This window comes from Cryptomeria japonica, chromosome 5, assembly GCF_030272615.1.
Source record: "Cryptomeria japonica chromosome 5, Sugi_1.0, whole genome shotgun sequence".
Taxonomy (NCBI): domain Eukaryota; kingdom Viridiplantae; phylum Streptophyta; class Pinopsida; order Cupressales; family Cupressaceae; genus Cryptomeria; species Cryptomeria japonica.
The window spans coordinates 357437802-357450085 of NC_081409.1; the positions used below are offsets into that span (position 1 = coordinate 357437802).

A 12284-nucleotide genomic window follows, 5' to 3' on the forward strand; every position below is an offset into this window, starting at 1 on the left:
CTGCATCAATATCCCGATGCATATTTGATTTCGGATTTGAAGGATGAGATTGTTTCCAAAGAGGCATCGTTTGCTTTCAAAAAAGGAGGCTTTCTGACTGATGTTGTGTCAGGTTTGGAAATATGTACCCTCTCTGTTATATATTCGAACCCGCTGGTAACAATCAGGTATCCAAAAATTCTCTGGGGAAGATTGAGCAATGGCAGAGGTCTTCGGGGTGAAATGCATTTGTGCATCGATGGAGGAGGTCAAGGAGTCCCTCAGAGAGCAAACTGAAAGGCTTTTTTCTAGAAAGGGGAGAAGAGGAGAAACTCATGGATGTGGATAAATTGGTTTCAAAACTGGGTTATAAAATTCGTGTTATTTATTTTTTCAATTTATTTTGAAGAATCAAAGTCGCACTTAATTCTGGTGATCACAATCAAAGATCTGTAATTTTTGACAAATTTCGTATTATTGACTTTTCGTACCGTTTTAGAGCCAATTCAACCATGACTGAAACTCACTATGATCGACATTCTCAAGACCGAGTTCTAGGCTAATGGACATGTCCATGATGGCCGGTTTATGAGAACTTGTTCTCTTTGATTGTGAAAATATTGGGGTACGTGTTGAATGCATATGGTATGGTGGACATGATGGTTGAGGAAGATAATGTTGTAGGTGTGAAGGTGGTCCTAAAAGGTGGTTCCAAATCTAGGAGTCATGATTGGGTATTTTGATCTGAATGCCGAAGGCAAGAAAACTAAGATGAACAAGGCATGGAGACTTTCCAAGATTGGTGTTGGTGAGAGCTGCAATCTGGATGAATTTGAGGTCTATATGGCTACAAATAAAGATCTAATGAGAGAGGAAATGGTTAATAGGCTGGTTGAGATAGGGAATGGGATTGGGTTCTGTATCACTAATCATTGGATTATAATTAAAAAAGAAAAAAAAAAAGAAAAAAATTAATTAATTGATAAATTACTTAATTAAGAAAGAATTGACTAACTAATTAACGATAAACAATCAACTAATGCAATGTGATAATAAGGTGGAATTAATTAACTAATTAAATTAATTAATCAACATGGTGATATTAAAGTGAATTATCTCAGATGTACTAAGGTGTAGACTTAATAATAAATGGTCATGAAATTTAAGTGTCTACATTTTCTTCTCTTTGAAAGCATGTTGCTATTGAAAGAAATAATTTTTCAAAGAAAATAGAAGAAAACAAAGAATTGATGTAATAGAGTACTCCAAGTGGCATGGTGGTTAGAGAGATGCCCCCTTGAGAGGACATGTGGGGATGGAAATTATAAATAGACAATTAAAATGAGAAGAGTAATAGTTAATGAGAAGAAATGTGTAATCATGAATGTTGTAAATTTTGTATTAAATTTTAAATCTCTGGATCTTGGTTTATTATAAAATATAAAAAGATGTACCATGATATGAAAGATGATGACACCATTGTTTTTTTTTTTATCAATAAAGGGCTATAGCCGACATATAAGTATATTAATAATAAACAACTCGTATACATTAGAAGGAAGTAGTTAATATAAACAACTCGTATACATCAGAAGGAAGTAGTTCAAAGTCTCAAGGAGAAAACCAAAAAAAATACAAAATGCCTAGAAAAAGAGCTAGGTCGAACCAGAAATTCGAGAATTGAAGAACAAAAAGATCTAGAAGATCTATCCATTCATACTTAATCAAAATATGCATAGCATAGGAAAACATAGATAGTTTCTAAAAAAGATTAGTTATCCGAGGATGGAGAACCTAGGATGGAAGCAGAATCAGTCGACGCCCAATTTAGAATGGTTGGAATGTGACTGCCCCAGTCAATCTGCTTTGGCTTGGGAGAGCACTCGATCTCATGATCTGGTTCCACACCATTGTTAGCCCAAATGTCTCGGATCTCCTCAACCCAATCCTTCAATTTCTCCTCTAAAGCAAGCTGAGAAAATCCGAAAAACTCAAGGAAATTTGCTATCCAATCATCTCTATCTATTTTAGTCTGCTTGAATAGAGCCCATAAAAAATAGCATTCTTCTCCACAATGAATTGATTGTATAATGATGACAACATTGTTGTCATGTGTAGTACAAGAAAAAAATTCAAGTAGGCAGATGATAAGATGCACAATGATATGGAAGACCATGATAACATTGTTGTTTTGTGTAATACATGAATAAAACTCTACTAGACTAACAATAGGATGCACTATGATATGGAAGACCATCATAACATAACTGAAATGAAATGCTACAAGGAGTGATGCAAAAATGCAAGCAGAGTATTTAACAAGAAATCACCCAAAATGATCAAAACAAACAAACTAAAAACGAAACAAAAAAAGAAAGTCAAATGTTTGTTCATAACTATTTTAAAATCTAAGATTTGTTGAGAAGGATAGTGCCTCTAAGTAACAATGTATGTAAGGAGGTTGGATTGGGACTACTATATCTCAATAGAACTCCAATGATATGTTTAACATGAATAGCAACTTTAATAGAACCAATGACATTGTTTAGTTTTTTAAATTTGTGATTGAACTTTATAGATTCTTTTTGTTATTTTTTATTTTTTGGATTTTGGAATTTTCATGCTTTTGACTTTTTAAAATTTCTTGTATTTGGATTTTTTTTTTTTGAATTTCCTATTGTCTATTTCTATTTTTTATATTTGGGTAGCAGTGCTTCTAAAGAGGATTTGATACACCAATTTTTTTTTAAAAAGTCTCAAGATGTAGTCCATGCTTAAATCAAGATCAAAAGTGGGAGGGAATGATAGGTAAAAATAATTATGATAATAAAATTGAGAATACTAAGGGTTGTAATGGAGTAGGGCTCACCCTAAAGCATAAGGTACTTTTAGATAACAAATTATACAAGATGTCATAATTTGGTTTTGATCATGGTACTTGCACCCCAAGGTATAATACGAATGGATTTCACCTATAAACAATTTTTTTTCTCTTTACTATGTTTATTTTATAATTTTATTTTTGCAACATAAAATCATTTAGGCATGGACGCATTTGAGATCAATGATAATTATGATGGACATCTTGTTTGGCCAACTTATATATGCTTCTAACTTAAATTTGGCAATGATATCACAAGGACATACCTAATTAGGCTCAAACTCAAGTTTTTTTTCATGATCCCGGTTGATGTACTTCTTTGATTTTATTCAAGGACAAGATCACCAACTTCAAACTCTTTGGATTTATACCTTTTGGAGCATCTTTGTAACCTATTTTGATATGATTTCAAATGATCAGGTACATTGAATCATTTTTCATTAAGTTACAACTAATGAAGACATGCAACCTAATATTCTTCACATCAATTAGATCATGCAAAGGTATACACAAGAGGGTACTTTGATCTCAATGGGTAAGATGGATTTAGCTCCAAAAATAAGGGAATAAGGTGTGAATGGTAGTACAATAAGCTCATAAGATATGTAGAGTTGGAGACATGAATCATGACTAATGTGACAATCTTCTTAAGGATTTGAATGATTGTTTTATCATAAACAATGGCTTGAACATTACCTTGAGTACTTATTTTTTATATGGTATCGATCAAAAAGGATTTAACTTTGTTTCTTTTAAAGGATATACCATGTCAATGACAAGTGTAAAATGGATGTCATAATGACAAATGAGGTGATTAAGGGTGAACTTGGATATTTTATTTTTAATTATGTATGTGAGGAGAATGGATTCTAACCGTTTAAAAAAATATTTAGTATCTACATGATATGTTTCTGGCTATTGGGTAAAGAAGGATTTACCTTCCCAATGAGATTGAACCTTAAGTAGAGATGGGCTATGGAGTTGTTATTGGTTGTAATGCTTGAGAGGGTACATGAATGAGGTCTCCATGTTCTTGACAAGATAGACATCTTCTAACATTAAGTATCTATCTCCATAGTAGGCCAATAGTATCATGTTCTAAGTAGCTTTTTGGTTAGGACCATACCACTAGTATATGCTCCATAAAATCCATCATGAATTTCCTTGATCTCTAAGATAAATTCTTCCACATTTAAACATATTAATAGGGAATCATCATAGCCCCTTTGATAGAGGGTGTCTGTGATGAGGGTGAAGAGGGTTGCATGCTAGATAAATGATTTGCATTGGTTATGTGAGGGAGAAAGAGGGATGACATTTTCATGGAGATATGTGTAAATTTCATGATACCAAGGGAAATTAGGTTCAAAAATTTGAATATCAAGTATCCTATTACATCTCAAGAAGTGAATGAATAGTAGTCATGCATCTCTTGATTTATTATTTTTATGATAAATGTGCTCAAAGATAATATGCTTAAAATACCCTATTAGGCTATCAACAATTCTTTTAGAAATGATAGATTTGTCATATTTAAAATGATACTTGTTGTTGACTTGTTTAATGATGAGTTTAGAGTCATCATAGGTTGACACATATTGAATATTCTATTGGACTACTAGTGTGAGGCCTAATGTGAGTGTTATATATTCAACAACATTGTTGGTGCTAGGTAAACTAGTACAAAATGCTTTACAGATCAAGTCACCTTAGGTCATAAGGAGCACAATTTGTACCATGACCCATGATTAGTGAATGAGCCATCAAAATAAACTTTTCAACCCCCAAAAAAATTAAGAGATAAAATGGGATCATCTAAGAACTCTATGCTCAGAGGTTGATTATACTTTAGTGATTCTAAATAACAAGATGATCTACAAAGGCTTGCCTCTTTATAGATTTCTAGTTTACACATTCAATATCAAACTCACTAAGTTACAAAACCCACTTTTCAATTTTTCATATGAGAGTTGATTTTGATAGAAGATACTTTCGAGGATAAATTGTTCAAATGAGTTAGGTTTTGTTTTTGTGCATATAGTGTCATAATTTTGCAGAATCAAAACTACATTTAGACATGCCTTCTTAACTTGGGAATTGAGTCCATATGATACCATAGTTTGACTTAGATAGTATATAACTTTCTATTCCTTGATCATCCTTGATCATCATGTCAGGCCATGAGAGCTCTTGTTGTGAATTGTGTCATTGAGATGTAGAGTAGGAACATTTTTCTAGGAATAGGTGGAACTAGCACTTGAGGGTTTAAAAGATATTGTTTAAGTTTCTCAATATCTTGTTGACATTCTTTATTTTAATAAAATACAATATTCATCTTGAGTGGACGTGTGAATATTTAACATTTAGCTGCAACATTTGAGATGAACCTTCTGATTGTTTGGATTTTTACCTATAGATTGTATAGTTTCTTGGAGTTATGGGGGAGGAGGCATTTCTATTATGAATTTGATTTTGGTTGTATTGGGTTCAATACCTCTTTTGGGCACAATGGATCCCAATGATTTAATTGCAGTGACACCAAAGATATATTTTTTTATTTAGATCTAATTTTTATCACCTAAGTTGCTTAAAAATAGGATTTTCTTCTCTATTTTTTTTATTTACCCAATGTTATCAACATGGTGAAAGTTCAAATTTGTTTTGTAATTAAGTACAAAAGATTTACTTTTTTTCAATGACCCTATAATATTAAGGCTCTCCATCCTTGTAGTCATTTAAATAACCTTCACTTTTAACATAAAAATAAAGGGATTCTTCTATTCCAATTTGAAGTCCTTCCTTCTCTTAATTTTATTCCTCCACCTTGACTAAGCGTGTATCATTTTTTATTTGGAATATCAATAGAAAAATGATTATCTAATTTTCAATATTTGATTCAAGATTAAGATACTTATCGGACATTTTAATACCAATCTCAAGGTTAACATTTTCCCCACTTCCCATCACTTATTTTGATGGCAACTGAGAACTCTAGACCTCGTAAAATAGAATCGTATCTTTAGATAAAATTTTAGAAACTTAAACTTGAATCGCTGCTTTAAGATCCTCATAAATAAAAGTTACCTAATTATCAATATTTGCTAAGGTTTGTCCTTGGATCCCTTTTCAATATTCACTATTATCCTCCCCATTCATAGAGTCTTTCTTTAAGACATATTTCACTCCATCTGTACCATAGTCGATTTTAGTTAAAGCTTACCCAAATGACACTCTTCCCAATGGCCAACCTTTTTGCATATCAAACATGAAAATGTAGATTGTTTAAATTGTAGGTCACATTTCCATAAGCTAATCTTTGAAGCAATAAAAATATGTGAAGGAAGAAATTTTTGTCATTTATACAAACATAAGTTATAGTATAGACAAAACATTTTCTAGACTTAGTCAAGGTCAATGGTCAAAAGTTGGTCGGCATAGCCAAAACATTTTCTTGACTTTGTCAAGGTCAATGGCCAAAAGTTGGTCAAATACACTAGCTATACGCCTTTGAAGATTTCCTCTTCCTAGAACACCATAGAAAAATATAAGGAAATGAACTCGTATTAGGGCCACATTGAAAGATTTGTTTGATGGATCAAACCTAGAACACCATATTTTGATAAAAACATTTGGCTTACCCCAAAAACATGACCCACAACTAAGATACTTCGAAGGCCTTCTTCACATGCAAATGAAAAGGAAAAGAACTCTCTAGCCATTACAACAATTATTTTTCCTTTGATTTTCCACCTCTTTGAATCCCATGATATAACTAAATCGATATTTGGTTGGGGCCCCAAAAGTATACCAAACAAATAATCTTCTCTATTAGAAAACCCTCTATCTACAATAATTTTTACTTGCCTTTATTTAGTCTCACAACAAGAGCAACTAGGGGATTTGGTATAGCTCCCTTATATTTATACTGGTTCACTTTACATTTTAACTAGGAGACCAACTTTCTTTTAGGTTAGGCTCTCCATAAGATGCCCTTGAAGCTTGTCCCATATACATCTTAGCCAACTTGTGACTTTGGCTAAAATCCTACTTATTTCATTTGAGATCACCACAACCCACATTAGTTATCAAAATTTTAGGGAGCCCCTTGGTTCCCCATGGTCAATCTCTAATTAAAGGAAGTGGGCATTCTATCATAATCCATCTTATAAAAGATCATTCACATGATCCACCTCCTTAGAATCCTAGTTCAAAATTTCAAATGTTATAGCTCCACTCGCATTCCCATTGCTTTCTTTCCTACTCTCCTTCCCTCTCAATGCACATAACTACTTGAAATGAAAGATTAATATTTATAATGGGTTTCCTAAAGGTAAGACAAACTTGAAAGGCATGGTATTGTTTGATCTTTTAAGATTCATACTAGTTGTCCCCCAATTTTTGAGATAAGTAAAAGGTTTTCTTGTAGAATCATATACAATCACTATGAAGAATAGTCCCCTTTTCCCCTTTAGATCTATTTGGCAGTCAATTGAGTTGAATGGTCTCCTCAAATTCTTAATAATGGTGTGAAAGTTCAATTTTGTTTTATAGTCTTTTTAGAGAAATGATAAACAATGCTTTAACTTTTTAATTTGGCCCACTAGAGAGTGACATATAGGTTATAAATTTTGAAATACTGTAAACTAATTAAAATGTAGATTTTTAAAGTATTTTATGTTTGTATTTTGTTAAAATAAGAAATTAATTGAATGTTTTTTTAATTAGTTGTGATAAAATGTTAAGAAAAGATGTTAAGGGGCCTCCACTTTTTTTTATAGTATATGATTTTTGGAGCTAGATTAATAATTAACAAATGCATAGGTTAATTTAATTATAATTTAATTGCTCTTCTAGGAAAAGTAAATGCAAAAAGAATAAGGGTACATGTAGCTCTATGAATAAGGAATAGGTGTCTTGGACATAAACCTTGAATTATTTATAATCTAAAAATAATATCTATGCGTTTGTTTAAACATTTCAATTATGTGCAATAATTATGTTCTATCTTGGGTCAAGATAATAGGGTTTTTTTTTTTTTTTTTTTTTTTGTTGTTTGTAGATTTGTCCTTTGTTGTATGGATCTAATTTTGCTATATGTGCACTTTTACTCTTTAGTTCATTTGGTCCACTTGTATTTGCTCTATATTTTTCTCTCCACTAAAGATCGGCAATGTTTTGAAAGAATTATATAGGATTATTGGTAGGGAGCATGTTCTCTTAGGTTAACCCCAACAAAACTTGTATAAATAATTGAAGACATCAAACTCCAACCATGTAAATGTTTTAGAATGATGTGATGTAAAATTAAGTTCTTTTAAGTATTTCAACCAAAATGTTTCCAACACACTCCTTTGTAAATGTAGATGTTATTTCAATGTTATTTCATGATAAAAATGAGTATAATCTATTGCCTTTAAAAATAAAGAAACAACGATAAATCATAAATTATCCTAGAAGGGAAAGAAATGGATAGGAGTCAAACTAAATTTTGAATGCTCCATATAAATTGTATCAGCACACGAATAAATGATGAAAAATGAGATGTATATACAAAATTCATGAAGGGAAAAGTGACTTCACACAAATTGTATAATTTTGGGTAGGTGTCAGTTAAACAAATTAATAAGGAGAAGAATGATTTCACACAAATTGTATAAACACGAGTAAATGATGGAAAATAAGATGGATATACAAAATTCATGAAGTTTAACAAAATACTCCAATGAATGAATGAATGATAGATTTTAATGACGTCTACAAGGCTGAAGCAGCCTATGGGACCCAAGAATAGCACATACCCCCAAAAACAGGACACCAAAGCTTTAAACAATTTGTAAGCTCCTCTTTAGATTTGCCCTTGATTGTAAAATTTTTTTAGTAGGTTTGTTGTTTTGTTCATCTTTGTTTCTTCAAACAAATTGTTCAAATTGTTTGTTTTTAGAATGTCCTAATTTTTGTTGTGGATGTCGCTATGTGTCGGGCACTCCATGATAAAGTGTCGCTTTGTCTCTACCACTCTTGTGTTGTAAAATAGACACACATTCTCTTTTCTCATTCTTCTTAGGTATCATTCATCTACCCCATTCACATCTCAAGTGATAGTTCTCAATTGAGCTATTGGCATCTTCGCTTTGCATTTAATATTTGTTTCTATGTAGGCTTTTTCCTCATGATTTCCTTGATTGAAGTTTTTGATGTAATAGACTTTTTAACTCCATTTTTTATATAATAGACCTTCTCACAATTTTTTAAATTTTTTTGGTAGTATTTCCTTATGATCTCTTCCTATTTGATAGAATTTTTTGATATAATAAATATTTACACTCGTATTTGATATCATAGACATTTTAATCCCATCTTATTTTGACCATAAACTACTTCTGAATGTTTCCCTCACATTTTTTATTTATTTCCTGTATCTAAACAATACTAACATTCCTACTATTAGTGTTCCATTTCTTGAAGGATATGATTGAGGGGCTTCCCAAGAAGTTGGAGAATGCAGAAGAGTGGGCTAAGAAGAAATTGAAGGTGGTGGTTGTCTGATGCTCTGTGTTTTGTCATGGTAAACATTTTTTAATAAAAACCTAATATTAGTTTCATGGCTATGGAGGGGTTAACGTAGTGAATTTTAGTTATAAGTTGGATTCTGCAATTGCCCAAAATTTCTTGAAACAGTTGAAACAACCGACAAGTTAATTAATGATTAAGTTTATATGAAATTGTTTAGTTTACATTCCAATTTTAAATTTGGCCCAATATACAAAATCTTGGTTTGAGATGTGGTTGATTATCCAAAAATCTGTAAACCCTCTTCCCAATTTTGATGATCATTTGTGTCCTGTGTGGGGGAAGGAAAAAGGAAGATGGAATGTGCAGTTGGGTTAACAGGGGAGGGAAGAAAGCTTTACAGAATCCGCCGCACGATAATGGAAATGCTCAAAGACCGGGCTTATGATGTTCATGACACTGAAATTCATATGAGCGAAAGAGATTTCATTAATAAGTTTGGAGAAAATCCAACAAGGAGAGACTTCACTATTCTCAAATCCAGGAGGGCTGTCAAAGATGAGGTTAGGTTTCTTCTTTTTTTCTTTTCATTTTTCTTAAAGTTTTTGATTGAACAGAACTTTTAACCAGCCCTACTCTGTGAGGTTATGAATGGGAGAACTCATCCGTTTCATGAAGTCTATAATATTCTAGTTATTGATTTTTTAAGATTAGACTGTAGATTTATTTATGTTCAATGTTTCTGACAAATATGATGGATCCATCATAAAGGATGAAAGCATGATGGGTCCATCACGAGGGAATGAAAGAATGAGATAGAGAATTCTATGATCCATCACGCTTTCATTTCCTGATGTTGGATCATAGAGTTTGATCTGAAACATAAGACATAAAAATATTTACATAGTTGAATCCAGAAAAATCAATAACTAGAAAGAATTCATTTTTGCCTCTAGAGAGTCTTAAAGACATGATACTATAGATACTTAAATTACAACAATTTGTTGAGATATGAACCATTACTACTCCAACTCAAGCACGCTTAACCACAGAGTTCTCTCCAAGGTTAAACCCACTTAGCTTGCAGCCCCATTTGCAAAACCTTCAGCAAGTGTTGTGCCGTATGAACCATTCATTATAGATCCCCCTACTCATGAAACATGGATCAATGAGTTTGACTCAAAAACTACACAGTTGAACCCTATACGATCTATCAATTTTTTTTCCAAAAATTATATACAATCAACACAAACATCTGAAAACCATGCTATTCTTTTTCATCCTATCTTTCTCTGCCAATGTATGCACATCCTTCTCAGATTGTATCTTCAATCAGTCTAATCCATTTCTTAAATTTGAGTAAGAGTTCCTTAACTAGGAGTTTGTTTCTGTTAAAAATTCTCAGAATGATGAAATCTTTTCTCTGAAATAAATTATGATTTTGGCAGATAATTGTACTGTTCCCTGAGGACGAAAAGCTTGGAATGTCGACCATAAAAGATTACTACTCAAATCTGGAAAAGGCCAAAATAAATCGGGCAGTTGTTGTAGTTAAGCAGAGCACTTCTCCCATGGCCAGAAAATTCGTTCTGAATCATACTAAACATAATATAGAAATCTTCAACGTAAGTTGTAATCAAACTAATTGTCTAAAATTTTACATCAATTTGATCTAGATTTATATGACTATTATAATTAGAATTGTTTTAGTCTGTGTTAAGTCTTATATTTGTATGCACAGGAAACAGAATTGCTCATTAACATTAGCCGGCATACATTGGTTCCCACACATCAAATTCTAACCAGTGAAGAAAAGAGGACATTGTTGGATCGATACACACTAAAAGAAACACAGGTAAACTATTCTACCATCTAAGATTATGCATATTGAGAATTGTTACACAGTTTGATTTGGATTGAAGTGATCTCATTATATTGTTGTGTTCAGCTTCCACGAATACAGAAAAGTGATGCAATGGCTAGATATTTAGGGTTAGTACGTGGTCAAATTGTAAAGATCATTCGACCCAGTGAAACAGCAGGAAGATACGTGACTTATCGTTATGTTATTTGATTTTGTATTCTCCCACTTAGATTGTATATTTTTTAATTGCTAAATTTCATCATTTGACCGAGGTGACCTATGGTTATGTTATTTGATTTTATATTCTCACATTTGGATTCTACATTTTTCAATTGAAGTATTTTGGTATTCATGTTTAAATTTGATGGTCTTATGATCATTTTATTTTATTTTTTTTTGTCATAAAATACAATTTAATATCTAAAATAGATTATATAATAGAAAGAAAATAAAAATTCAACAAATATATGATAATAAAATACACATCTTGTCTATGGTACTTTTTAAAAATAAAAAAATATTTTATTTTATTTTTGAAATGATTAACCAATTAATGAAAGTTCTTCATTATATTATTTTCTTATAAATAAACAAACTATTCTATTGGTTGAATTTTTTAATAGATATTATTTTTTAAAATTAAATTATTGCCCTTGGTTTGTTGGTGAAGTTGAAAGGTTTTAATTGAGTCCACCAAGGATCAAATCTTGCGGAGTGTAAGGCTCCAACACCATAAGGGATGAGGCCGAGTTGTGCCCTATGTGGATTTTGGGAGAAAGAATACCAAAAATATATTTAATTGTATTTTAACCCTCGGTTTGATATTCATTAGATGTATTTAGTAGTAACCATGGGTTGGAAATCTTTTGTATATCCTATAGAAGTAGTTGACAATTTTTCACAAGAATGCATATAATTATTTTATCCATATCCTTGATACATGTAAGATGATAAGTATCATTATTATGACCAATGTTAGATATATGAAATATAGTTTTATGATAAATATATATGACAAAACCATATACCTTGACACTTGTATAAGAACAT

At 31.7% G+C, this 12284-nt stretch overlaps 1 protein-coding gene across 1 annotated transcript; it reads left to right on the forward strand.

Moving 5' to 3' along the window:
* Positions 1-9664: 9664 nt before the first annotated feature.
* Positions 9665-11444, forward strand: LOC131035581 (DNA-directed RNA polymerases II and IV subunit 5A). The gene is made up of 4 exons (XM_057967313.1): positions 9665-9933; positions 10819-10995; positions 11112-11225; positions 11319-11444. The coding sequence occupies exons 1-4, from the start codon at positions 9727-9729 to the stop codon at positions 11442-11444; spliced, it is 624 nt and encodes a 207-aa protein (XP_057823296.1). The 5' UTR covers positions 9665-9726.
* Positions 11445-12284: the final 840 nt, after the last annotated feature.

Coding starts and splice junctions, on each gene's coding strand:
- LOC131035581 (XM_057967313.1), top strand. CDS start 9,727: ATGGAATGTGCAGTTGGGTTAACAGGGGAGGGAAGAAAGCTTTACAGA. Junction 9,934..10,818: donor GGAGGGCTGTCAAAGATGAG/GTTAGGTTTCTT, acceptor TGATTTTGGCAG/ATAATTGTACTGTTCCCTGA. Junction 10,996..11,111: donor ATAATATAGAAATCTTCAAC/GTAAGTTGTAAT, acceptor TTGTATGCACAG/GAAACAGAATTGCTCATTAA.